Source organism: Haliotis cracherodii, unplaced genomic scaffold (assembly GCF_022045235.1).
Source record: "Haliotis cracherodii isolate W230 unplaced genomic scaffold, xgHalCrac1.p SCAF_27, whole genome shotgun sequence".
NCBI lineage: Eukaryota > Metazoa > Mollusca > Gastropoda > Lepetellida > Haliotidae > Haliotis > Haliotis cracherodii.
In genome coordinates this window covers 4,388,639-4,416,083 of record NW_027266283.1, presented here as the reverse complement: position 1 = coordinate 4,416,083, position 27,445 = coordinate 4,388,639, and the positions used below count along the sequence as shown (strand labels likewise).

General features: G+C 42.6%; 1 protein-coding gene across 1 annotated transcript; it reads left to right on the top strand.

Moving 5' to 3' along the window:
* Nucleotides 1-8: 8 nt before the first annotated feature.
* LOC139473170 (pro-epidermal growth factor-like) lies at nt 9-26,007 on the top strand. Its single transcript, XM_071255686.1, has 11 exons — nt 9-85; nt 1,909-2,160; nt 4,255-4,423; nt 6,201-6,328; nt 9,421-9,565; nt 11,404-11,513; nt 11,776-11,913; nt 13,308-13,439; nt 14,183-14,264; nt 25,728-25,745; nt 25,845-26,007. The coding sequence occupies exons 1-11, from the start codon at nt 22-24 to the stop codon at nt 26,005-26,007; spliced, it is 1,401 nt and encodes a 466-aa protein (XP_071111787.1). The 5' UTR covers nt 9-21.
* Nucleotides 26,008-27,445: the final 1,438 nt, after the last annotated feature.

Below are 27,445 nucleotides of genomic sequence, written 5' to 3'. Positions count from 1 at the left end.
CCGACTCAGCAGTGATGGATAATGGCGTCTTTATCAATGTTCTTTGCGCTTGTGCCATATCTGGTGTTGCAATATAGATGCCAAGGTAATTCAGTACATTTCTCAAACTAATTTTGTGCACTTAGCATTCATGTAATGTAAAAAGCACTACCAACTTTGTGTACTGGTTCCATGCCAGGCAATGTCGGCTGAATCCAATGCTTGTCGTTTCCAGCGGACTGACATGATTATCAATATTGTGCATTAAGTACATTGAGTGAATCGTGGTTCGATTGCCGGAATCAATCTGATTATGACCCTTAGTTTGTCGGCCATATCCGTCGTCGTGGGTTTCACCAAAGTGGAAAACGCCAAAGTATCACTTCCGGCTTTCCTTCCGGATTAACAGCATTCAAGACCTCAGTAAAGCTTTCAAAACGTTTTATGGTAGATATGTGGAGGACATTTCCAAATTTGACGCATCAGTGGCAAGAATGATGTCCGATGCAATTCCCTATTTTGACCATATGTATCAATTTGTTTTCAGGTGAACAATTGCCTTGCCTTTGAATGTGTTTGTGACGGGTGCCACCGGTGGAGCAGGATATGCTCACCCTTTCGCGAACACCTGGTATCACTATTTGACATAAACATATGCTCATGATATGGTCGGAATTGTACTTTATGCAGATATTTCTATTGGATTTGTCGCTTTATGATTTTCACATCAAGCTGACACACTGTGATATAACTGATCATGACATAATGTTAAAAGCTGTGTTAACTCACCTACAGTGTGAGCATCCTGGATGATATGTCTTTGTATTTCGATGGCATGGATAGATGCTTATACCATCAGTTAATGGTCCACGGAATCGATTAGTTGTAGGCTATGGTGATATTATGGCTGCAATATTTCTGACTGACATTTAAATATAAGTTGTAAAACCATTTCCATATTAATAAAGAGAAATCAGTTGTACTCTTCCGATATCACACTTTAAGTATATATTTATGAATCGCCATCAAATAGTATTGATACGGCAATAGCCATGTTCAGGACACTTTCCTGTCCCACCGGGGGCACCGTCAATCATTCGCCTATTAAAAATTTGTTCACAGAGGTTATGTGGATATAGTTTTATATTTTTAAGAAGGTGTTAGGTTCAAAAGTCTTTGTTTGTTTGTTGTTTAATGCCCCACTCAGCAATATTCCAGCTATATGACGGCGGTCTGAAAATAATCGAGTCCGGACCAGACAATCCAGTGATTGACACCATGAGCGTCGATCTACGCAATTGGGATACGATGACATGTGTCAACCAAGTCAGCGAGCCTGACCACCCGATCCCGTTAGTCGCCTCTTACGACAAGCATAGTCGCTTCTGACGGGAAGCATGGGTTGCTGAAGATCTATTTATTCCGGATCTTCACGGGTCTATCTATTGTCCATTTCCAGAGCCAAATTATAGGCATTGTAAAGTGTGTATGTGTAAATTGAAACAATATCTATTGTTAGATTGACCTAAGAAACTAAAATATGAGTGAGTGAGTTGGGTTTAACGCCGCGTTTAACATTATTCCAGTTATATCACGGCGTGTCAGCTTAATGTGGGAGGAAAGCCCGAAGTGATGCAGGTCTAAGACGTTTACCACTTCGGTGAAACCCACGAGCACGGGTATAGTGCTGACAAACCTAGAAACATAATCGGGGCGAACCGGGATTCGAACCCACAATCTTAGGTTTCTGGCGTGCCCAAGGGACGCAACTCTTCACAGCGAAACGCGGCACCTTAGACGACTGGGCCACCCGTGCCACCCAATTAAAATATGATTTTGAAAACAAATAAATATTTTCCAAACTTGTGGCGACAATTGTTTCAAATTTATGTTCGTACATAGTTAGACATATACTACATTGTTTCACAGGGATTCCGGAACCGGAAGTGGTCGTTCTTGTGACGGATGTTGGGGACGCTGGAGAAGCAGGTTCCATCTATGTGTACAACGTCTCTAAAAAGAACCTCACAAAACTGGAAGTCCCAAATATTAACAAGCCATTCGCCATAGACTATGATGTAACTACAGGCAATGTCTACTGGACTGACGTTAAGTTGCATTATATAAGAAGGGCGAGTCTTGACGGCGAGGATGATGTGGTCGTTGCCTCCTTCAATTCTTGTAAGTATGTGAAGGGGGTTGAGTGGGTTGGGTAAACGCCGTTTTGAACATTATTTTAGTTATATTACGACGTGTCGGCTTGATGTGAGGTGAAATTTGGTTTAACGTCGCGTCCAAGATTATCGCCCTTATATAGCGACGTGCATGCACGTGTGTGTGTGTCTGCTTGTACTAGTCCGGACTGATGCCGATTTATAGTGCTAGCTCACAGAGATACCATGCCGCAGTTTAACATGAATACCCCACTCAGACACTGTATACTGACTACGAGCCGACCAGTCATTGTCTCGGCCCTAAATGCCGCGCGCCAGACAGGGTAACAACAAGTACCGTCTTTTAACGTCTTTTGGTATGACGCGGCCAGGGATCGAACCCCGGCCCTTCGCTCTCCGGGCGGACGCTCTACCACTAGACTACAATCGGCTTGATGTTGGTCTCAGACGTTTACCACGTTTACCACGTTTACCACGGCATAGATGGCAAACCCAGAACCACAATCAGGGTAATCTGGGATTCGAAACCACGATCATACATGTAGGATTCTGGCACGACCCAGAGGCGGACGGAGTTTGGCTTCACTTGGCCACAATCCTCCCAATCTCATTTAAATCAGATCTTAGTTCTTGCTACCGCTAAACAAAGATCTGAGGACATCCCAGTAGAGGTCACGTCAGAACGACCTTTCATCCGACCAATCAGAGCCTCGCTTACCAGATCATGAAAGTTACAGTTGGAATGTGATTTCTGATCATGCATCCTCCAAAACTTTAACACGGGGTGTTCCGAACGATAGTTACGGGTTTAACGAATGAATCCATACAGAATGTTCTTTTGTTCAGGTTTCAAATTTTTTATCGAGAATTTGTCAAAATATGTTTCGAAGCGTTCCCGCCAATTTGAAAATAGTGCCGCAAAGCACGAGAAAGCTGCCTTCTGATGGGTCATTCCATTGGTCGGTCAAAGTTCGCGCAAGGTAGGTCTAATGGGATGCCCTCAGATCTTTGTTTAGCGGTAGAGAGAACTAAGATCTGATTTTAATGATATTGCAATTGTGTGTGTGTGCCAGGCAGGGTAACAACAAGTAACACCTTTTAAACGTATTTTGGTTTGACGCGGCCGGGGATCGAACTCCGGTCCTTCCACTCGCTTGGCGGACGCTCTACCACTAGACCACAGAGGCGGTCGTTTTTATTTAGGGTTACTGTGCAGGGTATATATTGATGTCCAAGTAGTTTAACTTTGAGAATAGTACAATCGGGGAACACTGTTATTTTCACGAATAGAACTTTAAATCATGACGCTTTAAATAAGCCCAGATGGAATAGGTCTCGTGAGGATTCCGGGTTAGAATTGCTCCCTAGCAACCTATATTTGTCCTGGCTCGCTAATTTGATTGATGCATGCCATCGTTTCCCAATTGCGTAGATCGATGCTCATGATGTCAATCACTGGATTGTCTGGTCCATACTCGATTATATAGCTTGAATGTTGCTGTGTACGACGTTAAACTACAACATCGACAACGACGGCCCGGGTTTTATTACCCACGTAGTTACATTCAAGCCTAGTTTCGTTGGACATGGCTCGAAAATCGCTACGTCAAACTGGCTCAGACGCGAATATGAACTGAATGTTTGATATTCACAATATGAATTAATTTTTTCATCGAAGGGCGGGATTTTTAGAAAAAGGGGAGATTATGATAGATGCTGAGATCCTGAAATGCCACAGAGAGCATCTGATGGGATGAAGTAATTGTTCTATTCTTCATCTTCTTTACGGACGGTCGGGTGGCCTAGTGGTTAAAGCGTTCGCTCGTCACACCGAAGACCCGGATTCGATTCCCGACATGAGTACAATGTGTGAAGCGCATTTCTGGTGTCCTTCGCCGTGATATTGCTGGAATATTGCTAAAAGCGGCGTAAAACCATACTCACTCACTCACTCTACGGGCGGTCGGGTAGCATAGTGGTTAAAGCGTTTGCTCGCCACGTCGAAGACCCGGGTTCGAATCCCCACATGGGTACAATGTGTGAAGCGCATTACTGGTGTCCTTCGCCGTGATATTGCACTCACTCATCTTTACTCCCACAGCGTGTTTACTCGGAGGCCTGACACTAGACGGTGCCTCGAGGAAACTGTTCTACACAGACGAAGGTAGTAAAGTCATCGGCAGGATGGACATGGACAGCCTGGAGAGGGCAGTGATTGTACACACGGGGCTAGAACAACCACGGGGGATTGTAGCGGATACCACAAACAAGTAGGTCATTCTGTAAAACCATTACTCTAAAGGTAGATGAGGTAGCCTAGTGGTTAATGTGTTCGCTCGTCACGTCTTTATGTTGGATCCGAATCCCCACCTGGGTACAATGTGTGAAGCCCATTTCTGGTGTCCCCCGCCGTGATATTGATGGAATATTGCTAAAGCGGCGTAAAACCAAACACACTCACTCACTCACTGCAAAACTGGTTAAGTCGAACTGCATTATATTCATACCGTTTAAGAAGAGGTCCTGACAACATCCTCACTGACACTATGGCCTTCGAATCAGAACTGTGGATGATGTATATTCCCCAGACTCAATGAGTGAGTTTGATTTTATGCCGCTTTTAGCAATATTCCAGCAATATCACGGCGGGGGACACCAGAAATGTGTCTCACACATTGTACCCGTGTCCGGAATCGAACCCGGGTCTTCGGCGTGACGAGCGAACGCTTAAACCACTAGGCTACCCGACCGCCCCACACAGACTCAGATGTGTACATATACATGATACCACTAAAATCAGTAAATGGAGCCCGTCAAGATTCGGGGAGAATAGATCTTAAGCGATCCATGCTAATCGCAAGAGACGACTAAAGGGGTCACGTGGTCTGACTCGCCGACTTGGTTGATGCATGTCATTGTATCCCATTTGGGTTTATCAATGCTCGTGGTGTCAATCAATGGATTGTCTGGTCTGGCTGGGATATTGCTGAGTGCGGCGTTAAACAACAAACAGACAAAAGTAAATTGGCGTATTCATACTCGTATATACGCATGTATTTAACATACTGGCACTGTAGGGTATAATCCCTTTGTCAGCTCGATATAAAATGGTCCCCACCAACCAATGCATGACGTAAGAGGTGACTTTCTGGAACGGTTGGTCAGGCTCGGCGACTGAATTGATGGTATTTCATACTACCCCGACGGCGTCTATCGTTGCTCATAATATCAGTCACCAGATAGTCTGGTCCAGACTCGTTACTTATGGACTGCCGCAATGGATGGTATATTGCTCAGTGGGACGCTAAACAACACGCATGTATAGTTAAAACTAAGTTTGTTTGTTTGTTGTTTAACGCCGCACTCAAAAATATTTCAGCTATATGACGGCGGTCTGTAAATAATCGAGTCTGGGGCAGACAACCTCGTGATTGACATCATGAACATCAATCCATGCAATTGGGAAACAATGACATGCATGAACCAAGTCAGCGAGCCTGACCACCCGATCCCGTTAGGCGCCTCTTACGACAAGCATATTCGCCTTTAACGGCAAGCTTGGGTTGCTGAAGACCTATCCTACCCCGGATCTCCACGGGTTAAAACTGAGTGGAACCATGTTAGACGTATGTGAAACTAATAACAATATTTATCATCCAAAACTGGCTCCCACAGGAGATATCGCTTGGATGAGATCAAGCGATATCTACACTGTAGATATCGCTGCAATGAAATTAGATCACAAGGCTTTGCAGACCATTGTGACATCACTAATGGCTCTGCTGCTGAAGCTGTTTGCAGTACTTTTTACACTGAAGACACTGCTAATTACTGTCTACGAATTGAAAAAGTTGAAAGAATGATGTTGGATGATAAATAAAATCTCACCCTCGTGTCTTTTGATATAAAATATATCAACACTCGTTGATAAAAGTGGCAAAAATCCTCGGCAAGCCTCGGAATTTTTCCACTTTTATCAACTCGTGTTGATATATTTGATATCAAAAGACACTTGGGACAGATTCTCTATTTAACATCCGCTTCCAGAAACATCTACTGGACAGAGCTGGGCAAGGAGGAGAAGATCGAGATGTGCGACTACAGCGGCGGAAGCAGGAAGGCGGTCGTCACATCAGGACTCGCTGTGCCTAGCGGAATAGCCCTGGATGAGAAGGGTAAGTCTCAATAAAGGATAAATGTTGATTAGCGGTGACTCGAAACATAAAGTCTTCGGGGTCATCTAGAATATATGGAGTTACAAGTAGTTCAAGACAAACGGTGTGCCAATATTAGACCACTGCATCGTACTGGTGAAAATATTTTAGAACTGACATTTTTGGCATTTTTGGAGGTTTAAACGTTAAGGCCGGTGTGCATACCGTGTTAATCCACATACAATACGTCCAAACTATTAGCTTCACTGACCGCTTAATTAATCATTAACACAAAAACACTCAGACACTAAACAATAAAAATCAGTGACGTCGTTCAGCGCCATAATGAAACACAAGCCTTGTCCCTTCCTTTTTCAGCCATCAGGAAACAGAGGTCCGTCACTCTCCATAGCCTACACTTCGCCCGGTGTATGGAAACATAATCGCAAAACCTGCTTGGTTGGCCAATCAAATACCATGGAATCATTTGCAATTTCCTCATATCGTGTTATCCATAGGTGGAGACAAGATGTGTGCCGAAATGTGACCACTATGTCGAAGTCCTATCTCAGCGCTACGACTATCGTAAGTCTGTGTTAAAGAAAATATATGGGAGTTACGATGGTCGTAGCGCTGAGATCGCTTTGTGCATGTGGGCCTAGATGAAAATAGTTACACGTGTACCTTTTTGGTATTAACTCGATAAAGCAATTCACATTATGCTATATCACATCAAGTCTTTGGGACCATCTAGAATATATCGAGTTATCCATAGATCGAGACAAGCGATATAAAAGCCCCGTAATAACATTTTTAACGAGAAGGCTTGCATATCTCGAAGTCATCGGTACTGTGAAAATATGACGTGTTACTCGGAATAGATTTGGAAGCCTACCACCGAGACAATCGAAAATGTGTCGAGTTATCCGTAGCTCGAGACAAGAGATGTAGCCTCTCGTTCTTTTTGTAAACAACGGTTTCACATTCAAGTTAGCTGACGTTATAACGAACGAGTTAAATATAAACCGATGAACGTGTCAAATCCGATTATATAACCCATAAAACCAGTAAATTCTTAGAAAAAAAACATTTAAATAAACCAATAAACAGAAACTCCTCGTAATTGTCAAGTGGCGTCCTAATGGGCAATAGATACGTTTCCATGTGCACACGAGAAACAATGAATAATATACTTTAAATAGCAAGTAAATACAGCACAGCCTCAAGTAGCGTTAAAGTGGCTGCCTCCGCTTCCTGGTCAATGTGTCTGAAAACAGCGTCAAGCCACTTCGCCTCTGTGACGTGCGGGATCACTGGTGGCCCAGTCATGACAGGCTCGCTGGATGTGTAGAGTTGTGTCGCAACGTTTCCAGGATCCGCTTGTCGTGTGTTCGAATCCCAAATATCAACAAGCATGAAATTCTCATATCCCCCGCCAATATTATGTCAGGTTGTGTGCAGTGCATAAGCTCTGTGAACTATGTTCACTGGACCTTTTTATTAATGGCATAATTGCAGCTCTAAAAAAGTTCTTACTTGTGTTGTTTTGCCATCTGCAATTTATGATATAATGCATAACTGTATTTGTATGAGTTTTGTAATAATGTTATTACTTAAGCAATAATCAGCGAAGTAAGGGAGTTCTTACTACATTTAGAGGTTAATGAGAGCAGGGGTGATCATGAGGTGTACTGAGAAGTACAGCACCAATCATCTGATGATCTGAGTAGTAGACAGGAGTCTGGAATGCTACAGCACTGGCTTGATCAGAAAACAACAAGTCCAGTATAGCTCCAAGACAGTGAGTTGGAGAATGAATAAGTTGAGTCATTTTCAGCAAGAAATCTTCAAGTTTCAGCTTTTCACTTAGATCAAAGTTGAAATCCCCAGTAACTAGGACATGTACTAGGACATGTTACAAGAAAAATGTATTCAATACTGTGAGATGACATTACATCACATAGCTTGACACTGTTCTTGAAACTTGTTGAAACATACACAGCAATACCATGTGTAGTGTCTCCTGAATTGACTTGATATCTTGGCAGGTCACGTTCAATGTAATCATTGGTGTGTGTGTTCTGTGAAACACAAAACATCAAGCACACAAACAAACTTACACTGCCAGGAAGTAGGCTGGTTCGCGTGCCCCTGTTCATGTTACCACCATGCACTGCGATGAAGTAGGCTGGTTCGGGTGCCACGGTTCATGTTACCACCATGCACTGCGATGAAGTAGGCTGGTTCGGGTGCCACGGTTCATGTTACCACCATATGCATGCACTGTGAGGAAGTAGGCTGGTTCGGATGCCACGGTTCATGTTGCCACCATGCACCACGATGAAGTAGGCTGGTTCGGGTGCAACTTGTAAATTGTATTTTCACAATAATTAAGCATATGCCTTGACCAAGTTCCTTTGTCAAGTGGTATACATCTCAATTAGGTAAGTATGGTAACGGTTCTCATAGAACCGTTGTAGAATATGTGAACGGTTTCCGAGTTATGCTCTTGCTAAGGAAATATTCGTAAAAACTCCCAAACTATCAAAAGGCACCAGTTTACCAGTAGACCTTTTTATATGCCAAGTTTGGAAGAAATACTGTACGTTTCTCAAAATCTGTGTCAAGTTTGGTGAAAGTCAAAGTCGTTGCCATGGACACTCGAAAACGAATTATCTAAAAAGTCCCAAAGTATCAAAAGGCACCAGTTGTCCACTAGACCTATATTTGTGCCAAGATGGTGAAGAAATAGTGTACGGTTTTCAAGATCTGCTACGGAAACCAGGATTACCGCCGTTTTCAGTCTAAGTCAAAGTCGTTGCCATGGAAACTCGAAAAAGGATTATTTTTAAATCCCAAACTGTAAAAAGGCACCAGTTCACCACTAGACCTATCTATCTGCCAAGTTTCCCTAGCAACGTATGATTGTTACACGAGGCAACTCAATGGAACGGGTGGTAAGGTGCAGCGACTCGGTGACAACGGCCAGGATAGTTGCTCATACTATCCATCACTGGTTTCTCTGGCCCAGACTTGAATGTTGACTTTCAGCCACCATATAGTTGCAACACTGTTAAATACTAAACAAACAAACAAACATTTTTTCGTTACAGCTGGCCGACTGTTCTGGTGTGGTCATGACGTCATAGGCTCTGTTCTGCTGGATGGATCTGGGAGAAGGAACGTTGATACTGAAACAGCAATGATAGACATAACTATTTTTAACGGCCGCCTCTACTTCACGGCACTACGAGACAAGTAAGAATAACCATAAAATTAGTTGCCCTTATTGAAAATCACAATCTGCACTTTTGCCGATTTAACATGTCCGCCATTTGGCTCTCTCGGACAAAGACAAAGCGTGATCACAGTCATCAAATACAATAACGACATGCACCAACAAATCTCAGATGTAATGTTGACAATGTTAAGAAATACATTAGCGTAATATGTATTGTGAAATATATTATTTGCATTTAAAATAAGGCGACTACGATGACTGCAGTGAAAGCGTTTCTGCTCGCTTTCGGGCAGGCTGCGCAGTACAAGCCGTGGCACTGATGGTTTCGCGCATAGGCTAGAGGGCCGTCACTCTATTTTATGGTCTCTGGGATAACTAAGAAACAGTTTCCTGCATAGTCCATACTTCATGAATTTGTATTTACTAGGTCGATCATCCACCGTGAATACATTCGGGCACTGTGTAGTGCAGTCGCTATGTGTAGTCAAGGACTCAACACACGCCTGGTTCCAACTCTTTCGCCAGAAACACTTAGAAAAAGCAGAGACCATATACCGGTATATATATCGGTATATGGTCTTTGGAAATAGCGACAGTCCGCATAGCAACCATTTCTTACTTACTTATATTGAAGATTTAACGTGCGCTTTCCGACTGCAAGCGTATGTCGTACACGGGCCCGGCCAGGCCATTTAATGTGTTTCCGAAAAGGGGAAAAGTGAGTTTGTGCAATCCAGGAGGGGGGCTTTAGGGGTTGCTTATATAGTAATTTTGAAATTTTGAGATTTGGAATGAATGCCAAGAGTGGTGGAGGACGAACTAAGGGAGCTGTGTGTGTTGGGTGGTTGTTAGATAAGGTAGTTTTGGTTTTTTATATTTTATTTTGGGTTTAAAAGCGACTAATGAGTCCTGTTTTAATTAGGTATATGCCTAATGCTTTGAATTTTTCTAATTTATTTCGTGGATTAAGGATTAATTCTAGTGTAAGTGCGGTTTTAAGGTTTAGGGTGGTCTGTACTGTTGTTCGGTGTGTTTGGTAGTGTGTGCAGTGAATGAGTACGTGTTCTGGTGTTTCTTCTTATTTGCGATGTGGGCAGTTTCCTGTTGTGTGTAGATTAGCTATTATATTATAGCGACCATGTGTATCAGAGACCATACACCGAGGGACGGGCCGAGGGGCCAGTTAGAGGCCAATCACGAACGCGCGAGACCAAGCCGCACTTTCACGCGAGACTGTGCGAGAGAAAAGCAGCAGAGGGTCAATGTATCAATTACACTAAGGTGCGCGGCTGTGATCGTCAGTGATAATCTACTGCTGTGGCCTCTCACTCGGTGTATGGTCTCTGTATGCATTCACGGGTAGTGGAGGAACGCGTGCCTTAAACTCCCAAACTGTACTGACACCAAAACATACCCAGGTACACAATTTTATAAAACAATCCCTCATCAAAGATTGATAGGCAGCAAAATGATCAGATTAAAGATTCTATGTCCCCAAGCCAAATATGTTGTATATACGTTGAGCGAAATAATATTTTTGGTTTTACTATGGGGTTTTCATATCACGTTCGGGGCGGTCGGGTAGCCTAGTGGTTAAAGCGTTCGCTCGTCACGCCGAAGACCCGGGCTCGATTCCCGACATAGGTACAATATGTGAAGCCCATTTCTGGTGTCCCCCGCCTTGATATTGCTGGAATATTGCTAAAAGCTGCGTAAAACCATACTCACCCACTCACTCATATTACGTTCACACGAGATTAAATACCCGACACCTTCACTGACTAGCTATCATTACACGGGATGTCCAAGGCCATCATCTGTGAAAAGTAGGTCGTGATTATGTGAATATTTTCAGGAGCATCTATACGATGTTGGAGAATGGCCAACACATGACCCCCTTGGCGTCACACCTCTTTCAGAAACCGATAGGTATTCACGTCTTCTCGCCGAACTTCCACAAGCCAGGTAATTACTATGAACCATGAATTACCACATCAACAGGGAAACTAGGCTGTTCACTCCAGTATTGTATTCATACGCTGTTTGTGAAGTTATCTTTGTGAATGAACGTACACCTTGCATGTCGATTATGTTTCTATATGAAGAAATAATTACCCTTAATGATTCGTATAGTACTGTTATTCCAAATATAAGATATTTACGTCACGAAAGCGGCAAATAACCTCTGCGCCTGAGACTGATTGAGACTGTTGTGTATCTGTGCCAGCGTCCTGTCCTGGTGGTCAGTACGGGGTCAGCTGCGAGTCCTGCGGTCACTGCGAGGATGGGGACATCTGTGAGAAGACCACGGGCGTTTGTCTCAGGGGGTGTGCACCAGGCTACAGGATGCCCATGTGCCGGGAAGGTGAGAGGAAATTGTATTCTTACACTCACACTACACAAGGAGCGTGAGTGAGTGAGTGGGTTGGGTTTAACGCCGCTTTTAACAGTATTCCAATTATATCGCGGCGTGTCAGCTTAATGTGGGAGGAAAGCCCGAAGTGATGCAGGTCTTAGACGTTTACCACTTCGGTGAAACCCACGAGCACGGGTATGGTGCTGACACACCTAGAAACATAATCGGGGTGAACCGGGATTCGAACCCACAATCATAGGTTTCTGGCGTTCCCAAGGGACGCAACTATGCACAGCGAATCGCGGCGCCTTAGACGGCTGGACCACCCGTGCCCCCACACAAGGAGCGCATATGGTTCAACGCTTTTAACACTCAATTATATCACGGCGTGTCAGCTTGATTCTGGAGGCAAAGTCTGAAGTGGTGCAGGCCTCTGACGTTTATAACGTTCGTGAAGCCCACAAGACCGACGGTGCTGACAAACCTAGACACAATCGGGGCGATTTTGGAATTCGATACCCCGATCGTGGATTGTTGGCAAACCTATGGAACGCATCTTTATTTGAAGGCTTTCCATCCGACACTTGAATATTGTTCACTTCCATGAATCTCGTCCATCACGAGAATCATTGCTAATGACAACAATGAGCAGTTCCCATCCGGAACAAATACTGCCATTGTAAATGTACGGTGGAAATATTTTCCTTGTAAAAAGTGTTCCATGGGCTTAAATCTCCCAGAGAAATAAAAAAGGACGGTCAAACGAAACTTTACCATAGTTTTAAATTAATCTGGTTAAAAACCGGAAAAGATAGATGCCTGATGTAAAATATTTTGAAAGATCAAAATCTCAACGAAATCCGTATCCGATATTGGCATAACAATGTCCGGAATTGTGGTGGGGATGCAATATAAGCTTTCAACGTAATAGACATAGGGCACACAAATCTAACATCCTGCACTGAAACTGTATGATCCAAGAAAAAGCACTCCAAAAAAGCCTTTATTGTGAAATAAAAAGTTCGATAAACTCAATTTTCAATTTACCATCTTAAAGTAAATGTGTAGTGCTTAGTGGTTTAGCCGTGTCTCCCAACAATACGTATACATACGGAAAGCTATATAGTCACTCGTACGACTACACATATACTGCACCATGATTCAAAATAATTATCATATTTTTATTAAATACGTCACTCTTTTCTCCTCCGGCGGTATACGCACAGAGGAGCCTTGACAAGTGTAAATCGTATACCCGTTATCACTTTAACATTTAATAAAATAATGCAATATAGTTTAACCTTTTTATAGATTAATTATATAAGTTTTCCTTCATGTTTCATATACAATATGTATGACCAGTTTCTAGGAAGAGAGTATATCAATATGTTACCACGATGCAGAGTGTCAGAACAACACGTATGGGGCATGTACCCCCTGTGGCTTGTGTGCCGAGGATGACCCCTGTCACAGAGTAACGGGGCACTGCCCAAGGGGATGCAAGTTCGGGTGGACGGGACCAACATGTAAAACAGGTACAGTAAACTACGGTTATAACGAACACGCTTATAACGAACTAACGGATATAACTAACTAACTTTTTAGTCCCGACTATATGCTGTAGTTATGCTGTATATATGCTTAAAACGAATTACGGTTATAACGAACTAAAATTAGTAGTCCCTTTGAGTTCGTTATAACCGTAGTTAACTGTAGTAATATCAACGTAATAAATCTGTGTAAAACACATAACATACATACGACCACCCGATCCCGTTAGTCGCCTTTTAGTTGCCATAAAAAGTTAATGATGTCATCAATCCCAATTGCATGGATCGATGCTCATGATGTCAATCACTGGATTGTCTGGTCCAGACTCTATTTTTTACAGACCGCTGTCATATAGCTGGAATAGTGCTGAGTACGGCGTTAAACAACAAACCAACCTACGTATTGCCCTTCCGTATCGGCATTGTGAGTCCGAGACGCTGTCTGCACCTCGCATGGTCATGGCCTCGAGAACGCCAGAAGTGATGGGTCAAGGGGCCGTAGCTGCTACCCACACACGACTTAATTAACGCAAAGATTTGTAGTGTTATTCTTTACTGCACTTCAATCCATCTCAAAACACACTACGAATTTTCCTTCACATGTCTACAGTAAAACATGCATAAATTGCTTACATACATGTATATAATTTTACACAAATAATAGTAAATGTAGTAATTATTTTTTATGGTATTCCGATTACATAGTGAATGTCTTTACATTTTTACAGGTTGGCTTCTATTTGGTGTCGCGGGCACGGTAATAGCCGTCATCGTTGTCGTCGTAATCGTTGGTGCTGTATACAATGTAAGGTATGTCCAAATCTAAAATGTTAATGTCATTTGAAAATATAACCAAATACAACGCGGGGAATACACGGGAAACTGGATTAAATATGTTCATTCGAGTAGGATAACAAGTTAACCGTTATCATCGCTAACGAGCGTCAAGATGTGCCCTTTACTTAATTTCCGGTTTTAGGATTACGAGTGAGGTAAGTTCTGAGGGAGCGCCATATTTATGTTACGAATGGGAGACAATCCGTAGCTTTCTTTTAATTACTACAACAATCAAACTCATTTTTTGGAAAGACCACAATTACATCCAAAGTTCTGAAAACTAATGCTCACCATTCCATTAACGCAGAGATCTGGATTGTCTGGTCGAGACACGATTATTTACAGACCGCCGTCATAAAGCTGGAATATTGCTGAGTGCGGCGTAAAACAACAAACAAAAACAAATAGATAGATAGATAGATAGATGATAGATGGATAGATGGATGGATAGATGGATAGATACAGTGGTGTATCAGCTTATTGTATTGTTATACCTATATGATTTGGTTTCTTTTCACAGAAAACTCAAGACGAGATACCAAAACTCGTATGTAGACTTTGCTGAGAGATGCAACCGACTGTACGAATTGTAGGAGCGAAGGATCGACCCGATGTGGAAGATCGACCTGAAGAAGAGCATCGACCTGAAGTTTAAGGATCGACGCGATGTGAAAGATCGATGTTAAAAACAAATTTGCACCAAACAAACTAGGTGGAACTCGGGTCCCATAAATGTATCCAAGTTAAAACATGGGCCGGTCAGTTGCCAGTGTGGTAAACATTAATGACGACTTGCTGTAAAACGTAATAGGAACATGTGCACATAATCTTGAAGTACCCACAGTTTGATTACGTCAAAACTAAGAAAGCATGACAAATTACACATAACACAGGGATTAGTGATGTAGTGTGGTAAATAAACTTTAGAGGTATTGAGTTTTTAAAGATCGATTTTGTGTGGACTTGATGTATGGTGACATAAAATATTAGGTTGCAGTACTCAATAATAGGCTGCACTGGTTAAAGATTTATATAGCTGAATTGAGCCCTTGCTGACCACACACCTTCAGTGTAGCATAGGTCCATTGAATGTCTACTTCTTGTATGTAACTCATACCTGTGTGTTAATGTTTATTTCAACCAATGATACTGAAGGCCCTGTCACACTACAACGTATAGCAGTAACGTATGGCGACGTATGAGAATTTTTCCCATAACGCCGTCAACGCTGAAACACGCTATGGATAAGTAAGGTGTAAGTTGTATACGTTAAAAGCACGCTGGTATACGTTGAAGTACGCCGAGGCTTAAAAACATTTTTGTGCATGCACAAAATTTTAAGCGTATGGGAACATATAAAGGTAAATACATGCACTTACACACATATATACACGCACTTACATACACAGATACATGCAATTTCACACACACACACACACATATATATATATATATATATATATATATACACACACATGCACTTTCACATATATATATGTATATATATCTTTATATATAAATATATATATATATATATATATATATATATATATATACACGTGCACTTACACACATATATACATGCTCTTACACACATATATACATGCACTTACACACACAGATACATGCACTTACTCACACAGATACATGCACTTACACACATATATACATGCACTTACACACAGATATACATGCTCTTACACACATATATACATGCACTTACACACATATATACATGCACTTACTCACACAGATATATGCTCTTACACACATATATACACGCACTTACACACACAGATACATGCACTTACACACATAAATACATGCACTTACACACATATATCCATGCACTTACACACATAAATACATGCACTTACACACATATATACATGCACCTACACACATATATACATGCACTTACACACATATATACATGCACTTACACACATATATACATGCACTTACACACATATATACATGCACCTACACACATATATACATGCACTTACACACATATATACATGCACCTACACACATATATACATGCACTTACACACATATATACATGCACTTACACACATATATACATGCACTTATATACATGCACTTACACACATATATGCATGCACTTACACACATATATGCATGCACTTACACACATAAATACATGCACTTACACACATATATCCATGCACTTACACACATATATACACGCACTTACACACACAGATACATGCACTTACACACATATATACATGCACTTATATACATGCACTTACACACATATATACATGCACTTATATACATGCACTTACACACATATATACATGCACTTACACACATATATACACGCACTTACACACACAGATACATGCACTTACACACATATATCCATGCACTTACACACATATATACATGCACTTACACACATATATACATGCACTTACACACATATATACATGCACTTACACACACAGATATATGCACTTACACACATATATACATGCACTTACACACACAGATATATGCACTTACACACATATATACATGCACTTACACACATATATCCATGCACTTACACACATAAATACATGCACTTACACACATAAATACATGCACTTACACACACACATATATATATATATATATATATATATATATATATATATATATATATATATATATATATATATATATATATATATTTATATACATACACTAGCTTGTGAATAAACAGCATTAGAGCCATGACTATACTAGTCACTGAAGACCTCATTTGATGTATATTTTTCCTTTCCGATTTTCGTACACTATACTCGTTCGGAAAGGTAACAAGAATATAGACTGCCGCACAAAAGCATAAACTTAAAAATTGTATTTGACTAAAATATTCCAAACGTTATCAAAACGTTTTAATGCTAAACACTGCCAACCTAAGGTCCAGATCGTAACTACGATACCCGTATCAAATATATCACATTCGAATTGCCATTTTTAGCCACCCTCAAACATGGGTATGTTCGTTACTGTGCCTGGCAGTTTGGAGGACATTTTTGCAATACAATAATACAGCGGTGCGTCACAATTGTGCCTTTTACACAAGTACCGCGAATAACAGAGTTATTAGAGTGTTTTCTCCATCAGTCGCCTGCTCACACGGGTAAGCCAAATGCTGACAATTGGAACATATATATCTATGGAATGAGACATTGCAAAAGGGTTAATTCGTCAAAAGGTCTTCAGCTAATACAACGCCGCCTTGATATAGCCGCATCTTTTCTGACTTTGCCAAAAACTTCATTCACTCAATGCCCGGAAGGAGCAGCAATGGGCTTTACACATCCTACCCATATGGAAGATTCGAACCCGGGTTTCTGGCTAGACAGACGATCGATCGCGTTGGGATTCGGACCAACTCCACTGTCAGAGCTTTAAAGTGTCACAAGGACTGGTGATGTCGTGAACTGGCCGAGATTATCTATGATATTGATGTGAGCCCAATGACCATTATAAGACCGAAGCGCCTTGTCAACAGTTGGTACATTCGTGACCAACTCGTGTTATTCCGGGACAAGCCGAATAGCAGGTTACAGAATGGGGCGAGTGCTGACGAATGGCAAGACATATGTAGAATCAAAAATTATTTCTGAGGGATTCTTTGACGAAGAACTTAAAATCATACGCGCATTCTGATTGGTTTGTCGTATTTTCGCACATATCATTCATCGATAGGGGGGCGAGTCTTCTTGCAGGTTACGGGAAGTGGCAAGTGGTGACGAATGCAGTTGGTAACGTCACTCGCAGAAGCAGCTATAAAATCTCCTACTGCCAGCTTCACTCGTCCAACCTCTACTGCCAGCATCACCAGCCCAACCCCTACTGCCAGCATCATCAGCCCAACCCCTACTGCCAGCATCACCGGCCCAACCCCTACTGCCAACTTCACTCGTCCAACCGCTACTGCCAGCATCACCAGCCCAACCACTACTGCCAGCATCACAGGCCCAACCCCTACTGCCAGCATCACCAGCCCAACCCCTACTGCCAGCATCACCAGCCCAACCCCTACTGCAAGCATCAGACGCCCAAACCTTACTGCCAGCATCACCGGCCAAATCCCTACTGCCAGCATCACCAGCCCAACCCCTACTGCCAGCATCACCAGCCCAACCACTACTGCCAGCATCACCAGCCCAATCCCTACTGCCAGCATCACCAGCCAAACCTCTACTGCCAGCATTACCGGCCAAATCCCTACTGCCAGCATCACCAGCCCAACCCCTACTGCCAGCATCACCAGCCCAACCACTACTGCCAGCATCACCAGCCCAATCCCTACTGCCAGCATCACCAGCCAAACCTCTACTGCCAGCATTACCGGCCAAATCCCTACTGCCAGCATCACCAGCCCAACCCCTACTGCCAGCATCACCAGCCCAACCACTACTGCCAGCATCACCAGCCCAATCCCTACAGCCAGCATCACCAGCCAAACCTCTACTGCCAGCATCACCAGCCAAACCTCTACTGCCAGCATCCCCAGCCAAACCTCTACTGCCAGCATAACCGACCTAACCCCTACTGCCAGCATCACCGGCCTAACCGCTACTGCCAGCATCACCAGCCAAATCCCTACTGCCAGCATCACCGGCCCAGCCCCTACTGCCAGCTTCACCGGCCCAACCCCTACTGCCAGCATCACCGGCCCAAAGCCTACTGCCAGCATCACCAGCCCAACCCCTACTGCCAGCTTCACTCGTCCAACCCCTACTGCCAGCATCACCAGCCCAACCCCTACTGCAAGCATCACCAGCCCAACCCCTACTGCCAGGATCACCAGCCCAACCCCTACTGCAAGCATCAAACGCCCAAACCTTACTGCCAGCATCACCGGCCCAGCCCCTACTGCCAGCATCACCGGCCCAACCGCTACTGCCAGCATCACCGGCCCAGCCCCTACTGCCAGCATTACCGGCCTAACCACTACTGCCAGCATCAGCGGCCCAACCCCTACTGCCAGCATCACCGGTCTAACCGCTACTGCCAGCATCACCGGCCCAACCCCTACTGCCAGCATTACCGGCCCAACCACTACTGCCAGCATCACCGGCCCAACCCCTACTGCCAGCATCACCGGTCTGACCGCTACTGCCAGCATCACCGGCCCAACCCCTACTGCCAGCATTACCGGCCCAACCCCTACTGCCAGCATCACCAGCCCGACCCTTACTGCCAGCATCACCAGCCCGACCCTTACTGCCAGCATCACCGGCCCAACCCCTACTGCCAGCATCACCAGCCCGACCCTTACTGCCAGCATCACCGGCCCGACCCTTATTGCCAGCATTACCGGCCCAACCCCTACTGCCAGCATCACCGGTCTAACCACTACTGCCAGCATCACCGGCCCAACCCCTACTGCCAGTATCACCGGCCCGACCCTTATTGCCAGCTTCACCAGCCCAACCCTTACTGCCAGCATCAAACAAAACGAACGATTTTCAGGTACATATCACAACCACGTACACGACAGCAAGAAAGCATTGTGATATTCGTGGATCTGTAATTAATTAGGAGACATATCATATATATATGTATATACCGCGTATTCAATTTAGAGCTAGGTTACCTGTAGATTTAACCGAGAAAACTGAATTTGGAACCGAACGCGCGAAGGCATGTGGCACAGCTACTTCGATGTAAAAACCGCTAAAGAAAACTCAGCAAGCTTTGCAGAGCGTCGCTCCACACAGCACGTCATCATTATGACGTCATTTTGGTCACTGTGACGCAAAAGATATGACGTCACAGTCTATATAGAAAAGCGCCGAATTCCAAGCTCTCAGTTGTCCCCAAAACATAAAAATACAATCTCGTTGAAGATTTCTATCATGTTTTTCTGCAGGAAATGTTATTTTTATATGCCTACCCACAATGACTGAAATAAAACTTTTCTTTTTATATTAGCTTCCGCTTTAATGCGACCAGCTGTTATAATCAGAGGGGGATTATTGTGATTTGAAAATGCTCAGAATCGAGTAATTTCCAAATTATTTATTATTTAGACTTTAGTCACCTTTTTTTTGCCTTTTACGCCCAACTGAATGTTTCAGAGTTGATATCTATTGTGGAATCTGTTTTGTAGATGTTATAGGTGATGCGTTCATTGATTCATAATGACGAATGGAGGTCAAACAATTGTTGTTATCGTCTTCTGTGCTGAATGTGACCTTTTTTAGACGTGTCGTAGTCTTAAAATTATAAATACCGTGGAACCTCGATAATCCGGACGGTATCGTTCCTAGTCCTGATTAATACTGTCCGGATTAAAGAATCATGAATGGTAGATACTGTTGTAAAATATATGTTGACGTTACAAATATAATGGTCCGAAAAGAGGAGGTTTCTGATTAAAGGTGTCCGGATTAACGAGGTGTCACCTTCATTACCAGTTATGAATAAATTATATGAATGTTTGGTGATGTAGTATAGTATGCATAGTAAGTAGGTTCATGTGGAAGGGCTTTCATCCAACATCAAGGTGACACGACGTGATGTAGCTGGAATAGTGTTCAAAGCGGCGTTAAATCCAACTCACTCACTCTTGTGAAAGCATGATTTGAAAAGGAGTACATGTACCATTTGGGGGGAAGTTCAACGCAGGATTAAGCCGTGGTGTTGTGATGACAAAAATATATTTCGTCTTCAGTGTTAAATGTAGCCCTCATTCCAAACCCTGTACCTTCCATAATGGGACGGACTTACGTTATCGTGATAGTCTTAAGCGTAGCCGTGTTTTCTACACATAGGCCCTTACTGGTGGTTACAGTTGGTGTCGTTTACAAAAAGGGATTTCCAGTGTGACATTCTGAGATTATGTGTTGGTTTAGATCTTCCTGTCTTGGAGTATCGTTCGTTAGCTACCTTTAGTCACTCAACACGATGGTCGATAGATAGGCCTACCCGTCTCCTGTTAGCTTCACGTGTTTGGGTCATTTAAGTCGTTCTCCCGCGGTTGGTGACGAGCTCCATGACCTGTTCAGATGTGAAGCTCTTCTCCAGTGGCGGTCTATGCACATACGTAAAGATCTCCATGAATGGCCTAATGTGTATAAACTGAGACAAAAAGTTTATCCAGCATTAGAGTAAAAAATATGAAAAATTCATGAATACCATCTTTAGAAATACTGAAGCTGTTAAAAAACGTGTATGAGATTCTTGTTACTTTATGTCTATCATATTTCATTGTAACCTTTGATCCCTATATGTGTTTGCATTATTCTCCTGTCATCTTGATATTGATATTTTTATTATATTATGAATTTATAGTATATTTTTTCACTGTACCACTGTTGGTGGGTCCTTCTGAGAAATAAACTGAACTGACATTTGAAGTTCACATAACAATCTCCTTTCAGCCCACCACAAATACATGTTGCTATTACTGAGAGACCGCCTCCGTGGTCTAGTGGTAGAGCGTCGGCCCGGAGAGCGGAAGGTCCGGGGTTCGATCCACGACCGCGTCATACCAAAAGACGTTAAAAGATGGTACTTGTTGTTACCCTCTCTGGCGCTCGGCAATAAGGGGCTAACAAATATATAGCTAAAACAAGGACTGGTCGGCTCGGAGTCAGTATACTGTGTCTGAGTGGGGTATTCATGTTAATCTGCAGCCCTTTTCTCTCTGTGAGCTAGCACTATAAATCGGCATCAGCCCGGACAAGTACAAGCAGCCACACAAACAAACACACACACACGCACATGCACGTCGCTATATAAGTGCAATAATCTTCGACGCGACGTTAAACCCCATTTCACCTCACCTATTACTGACAGAATACATGATATCCCGTGTACATGTGCGTGTCTTGATCACCCGTGAAGATCCGGGTTTGAACTGATCTTCAGCAAACCATGTTTGCCCTAAAATCCGGCTATGCTTGTCGTAAGAGGCGGCTAACGGGATCGGGTGGTCAAGCTCGCTGACTTAGTTCATGCATGTCATCGTATTCCAATTACGTAGGTCGATGCTCATGATGTCAATCACTGGATTGCCTGGTCCAGATTATTTATGGACCGATATCATATAGCTGCAATATTGCTGGCGATGTTAAACAAACAAACAAACAAACAAACAAACAAACAAACATGTACCCGTGGAGCGCTAACGCCATTTTATACAGCAGACGTAACCTGATAAAAGAGATTTGTGAGTGGTTGTCAATACTTCTTTTACAAATGTTCACACGTTAAATATTACTTGACAAACAAGAAGATTTTGTATGAAAGATCCCCGATGTTCTTGACGCCAATAGCAGGCAAAACACACACATATATAAAAGGAAACAGTTCACAAAGGCACACTGGTGTTGAGGGGCGCTTAACTGATGTAGTCCATGTAGAACTGCCTGTGTTAATACAATTATGGTCAGTCTTCGGTTCCTAACTAATGAAGGAAAACATACTGATTAGTCAATGACAGAGCGGGGAACCTGTCAGTTTAATTCATCTTTCAAGACAAGTATTATTTGCGTCACTGACGTTTTGCTAGAGTAATACAGGCCGCGCAAGGACGTCCAGCTGACCCATGTGCCAAGTTCTTTGTTTTGTTCCGCAATAAGATCCGTAGGTAGGCACTGAATGTACCACATCCCACTAAGGTATGTCAAGGTTGTGCAAGACCGCTACTTACCTCCGTTGCCACTGAAGCCGATATATGTAAGCATAGTATTCCCCAGTATCGCATACTTGTCGGAATAAGTCGTCAGTATCTCGTTTTTGTCAACACAGGTCCCCAATAAATAATACCTGTCAGGATAGGTCCTCAGTATCTCATACGTGTCCGAATAGCCCCCACTGTCTCATGCTTGTAAGAAAAGGCCCCTAGTATCTCATACTTGTCAACATTGGTCTCCAATATGTAATATTTGTCAGAATATGTTGTCCCCAGTATCTCATACATGTACGAAAGGGTCCCCAGTAGCTCATACTTGTCAGAATAGGTCCCCAGTAGATAATACTTGTCAGAATAGGTCCCCAGTAGATAATACTTGTCAGAATAGGTCCCCAGTATCTCATACTTGTCAGAATAGGTCCCCAGTAGATATTACTTGTCAGAATAGGTCCCCAGTAGATAATACTTGTCCGAATAGGTCCCCAGTAGATAATACTTGTCCGAATAGGTCCCCAGTAGATAATACTTGTCAGAATAGGTCACCAGTAGATAATACTTGTCAGAATAGGTCCCCAGTAGATAATACTTGTCAGAATAGGTGCCCAGTAGATAATACTTGTCAGAATAGGTCCCCAGTAGATAATACTTGTCATGATAGGTCCCCAGTGTCTCATACATGTCAGGAAGGGTCCCCAGTAGCCCATACTTGTCAGAATAGGTCCCCAGTATCCCATTCTCGAAAGAATACATCCCCACCATGATATATTTATCCGAATAGGCCACCACTATCTCGTCCTTGGCAGAATAGATCCCCAGCACCTCATATTTGTCAGATTAGGTCCACAGTATCGCATGCTTGTCAACATTGGTCGCCAATATATAATACATGATCAAAATAGGTCGCCAATATTTCAACCTTGTCAGAATAGGTCCACAGTATCTCATACTTGTCAGATTATATCCCCACATAAGATTGATTTAAATCAATATTATAAATGCATACTAAGACACGCCTACATGTAGTTGTTGGATATCGATTCCTCTAACGAGCACATTGAAGCTGAAGGTAAACAACTCAAATGTTTTAAAAATACAATCTAGGGATACATATGTCAATTATATGCGTGTTTGAATGCTTATATTATAGTCTCTTGTTATTCTTGCACGTGATGCGAGTACTAATGTGCCATCTCTCACCTTGTCCTATTGCATCAAAATAACACCGAAAAGACAAGTGAAGATAGCATACGCAGGGCACCAAGTATTGAGCTACCAATACTTACAGAAACGTCTACAACGATGAGGGTAACACTTTTGACGGTGGTATCTACCAACAACCCAAATCATGAAAAAACATTGTCCATGGTTCAACGACACGTGCCTGTTATCAATAGCTTAAGAAAACAAAAATATCTTAGAAAATGTTCAAGAAATTCTTAATTTGATTCTGTTGCCGTTACTCCACAGGTTTCTAAATCCGGTGACAAACGTTCCCTTACTTGCAGCAATATAATTGAAGGCTTTTCAGTCCAAATTACAAGGACACTAAATTTACTGTGAAACAAAATATGTCTTGTGATACTTAAATGTTATTTACTTGATTGTTTATAGTGGGAGCAATGAAAAGTATAATCACGAAGGCAGAAAATAAATTAAAAAGAAGAATGACTCTTCACCGTTCACAAATAAAACAGCCACACAACCGCACAATTCAAGTTAGTGAACACTTACATACATGTGGAAGTCGCAATTGTTTATTTTTTCCGCTATTTTAACTGAAGTTTGATGATGAACCTTAACTGTCCCGAAAGGAGCAACATTTCATTCATAAATCAGTTAAATTTCTAAGTTGAATGTACAGGCGTAAGGTATTTGTCCATTGTCACCTTGGCATTATGACGTCACAGTCGTCCTTAACGCTGTGACGTCACTTAATTTTTGTTATTATAATGCTTAGGAGTTTGAACTAAACTGCTCTCTCTCTCTCTCTCTCTCTCTCTCTCTCTCTCTCTCTCTTCAAAACAAGGCGTTGTGATCGATTAAGCAAGTATATAATGCTTGTGTTTCAAGATCTTATCAGCTGTGCCATGAGGTGTTTTCTTATCTCCTGAGCAATCCTTTAGAAGTCTTTAATGTCGTCCAGCTTATATCGCCAGGGTCTTTACGTCTTGTAAGTTCCAAGTTATCTAGGGAACCGGTGTTGTCGCGTTCATATCGATCTGCTGGATTTTTTTGTGCATTAGCAGGTGCATCAGGTTCAAGCACGTAGCAGATAACGGGAACATTTCATATTTTGTCATTGCAAAAGCCCGCCGCAGTACGTTACATGGAGAGTGGGATGGACTTAACGCAGCACGGGTGTGATGCTAACAAACCTAAGCACATAATCAGAAGGTAACCTGGATGCATATACAGTGTAAAAGGAGGCACGGGTGGCCCAGTCGTCTCAGAGTCGCGTCCTTTGTTCACGCCAGAAACCTATGATTGTTTGGCTCGAATCCCGGTTCGCCCTGATTATGTTTCTAGGTTTGTCAGCACTATACCCGTGCTCGTGGGTTTCACCGAAGTGGTAAACGTCTGAGACCTGCATCATTTCGGGCTTTCCTCCCACATTAAACTGACACGCCGTGATATCACTGGAATACTCTTAATAGCGGCGTTAAACCCAACTCACTCACTCACTCAACCTTTCTCACTCCGATGGCAGCATCAGAGTGTGGAGACGACGTAATGAGTGTTAGGCTAACTGCTGCGTCTTACAGGACGACCGGTCGGGAGGATGTAGCATCATGGTGTGTGTGTGCACGTGTGTGTGTGTGCACGTGTGTGTGGGGGGGCTTCAGTTATCATCACAGGACCCCTCCTCACGTGGTCTGTCGGCTTGTGACTGTCGTGTACAGGGATGATGTTCTTCGTAATCACGTCAGACCTCAAAGTCATGTCTTTCAGCAGGACAACGCACGTCCCCATACAGCACGGGTCTCTATGGACTTCCGCAGAGTGCTATACACTTCAGGAACTGGAAACCTTTTTGGTGCGTGAATGGGACGGGATTCCTCAACTCTTCTTCCAAAGACATGTCAACAATGAGACGGCGATGTGCGGCCTGTATCGTTGCTAACGGAGGCCACACACGCTTTTCATGGTCATGACTGACACTTGTCATTTTTCTTTTTTGGGGAACCGTTTTCGGGGGATTTTTTCAATAAACACGGGTGGTTGTCATAAAACAATCAACAGCCATTTGTTATCAAATATTTTCTGTAATCATTTCTTAATATTATCTACATGTCTCTTATGGTTTTAACGTTATCCGCATTTTATGTACAACTTGCATTTCTTTTGCTGTTGAGTATATATATTCCATTCAAGTTAGCAATCAAAACAAAGAATATTTCCACCTAATTACATTATATGGGCGTGGTACAGGAGACGACACATAAGTCACATGTGTGGTATAAAGGAGATACTACATTAGTCACATGTGTGGTGTAAAGGAGATACTACATTGGTCACATGTGTGGTATAAAGGATTTACTACATTAGTCACATGTGTTGTATAAAGGAGATACAATATTAGTCACATTTGTGGTATAAAGGACATACTACATTGGTCACGTGTGTGGTGTAAAGGAGATACTACATTGGTCACGTGTATACTACATTGGTCACGTGTGTGGTGTAAAGGAGATACTACATTGGTCACGTGTATACTACATTGGTCACGTGTGTGGTGTAAAGGAGATACTACATTGGTCACATGCGTGGTATAAAGGAGATACTACATTAGTCACATGTGTGGTGTAAAGGAGATACTACATTGGTCACATGTGTGGTATAAAGGATTTACTACATTAGTCACATGTGTTGTATAAAGGAGATACAATATTAGTCACATTTGTGGTATAAAGGACATACTACATTGGTCACGTGTGTGGTGTAAAGGAGATACTACATTGGTCACGTGTATACTACATTGGTCACGTGTGTGGTGTAAAGGAGATACTACATTGGTCACGTGTATACTACATTGGTCACGTGTGTGGTGTAAAGGAGATACTACATTGGTCACATGCGTGGTATAAAGGAGATACTACATTGGTCACATGTGTGGTATAAAGGAGATACTACATTAGTCACATGTGTGGTATAAAGGAGTTACTACATTAGTCACATGTGTTGTATAAAGGAGATACAATATTAGTCACCTTTGTGGTATAAAGGAGATACTACATTGGTCACAGGTGTGGTATAAATGAGATACTCGATTAGTCACATGTGTGGTATAAAGGAGATACTACATTAGTCACATGTGTGGTATAAAGGAGATACTACATTAGTCACGTGTGTTGTATAAAGGAGAAACTACATTGGTCACATGTGTAGTATAAAGGAGATACTACATTAGTCACATGTGTTGTATAAAGGAGATACTACATTAGTCACATGTGTGGTATAAAGGAGATACTACATTAGTCAC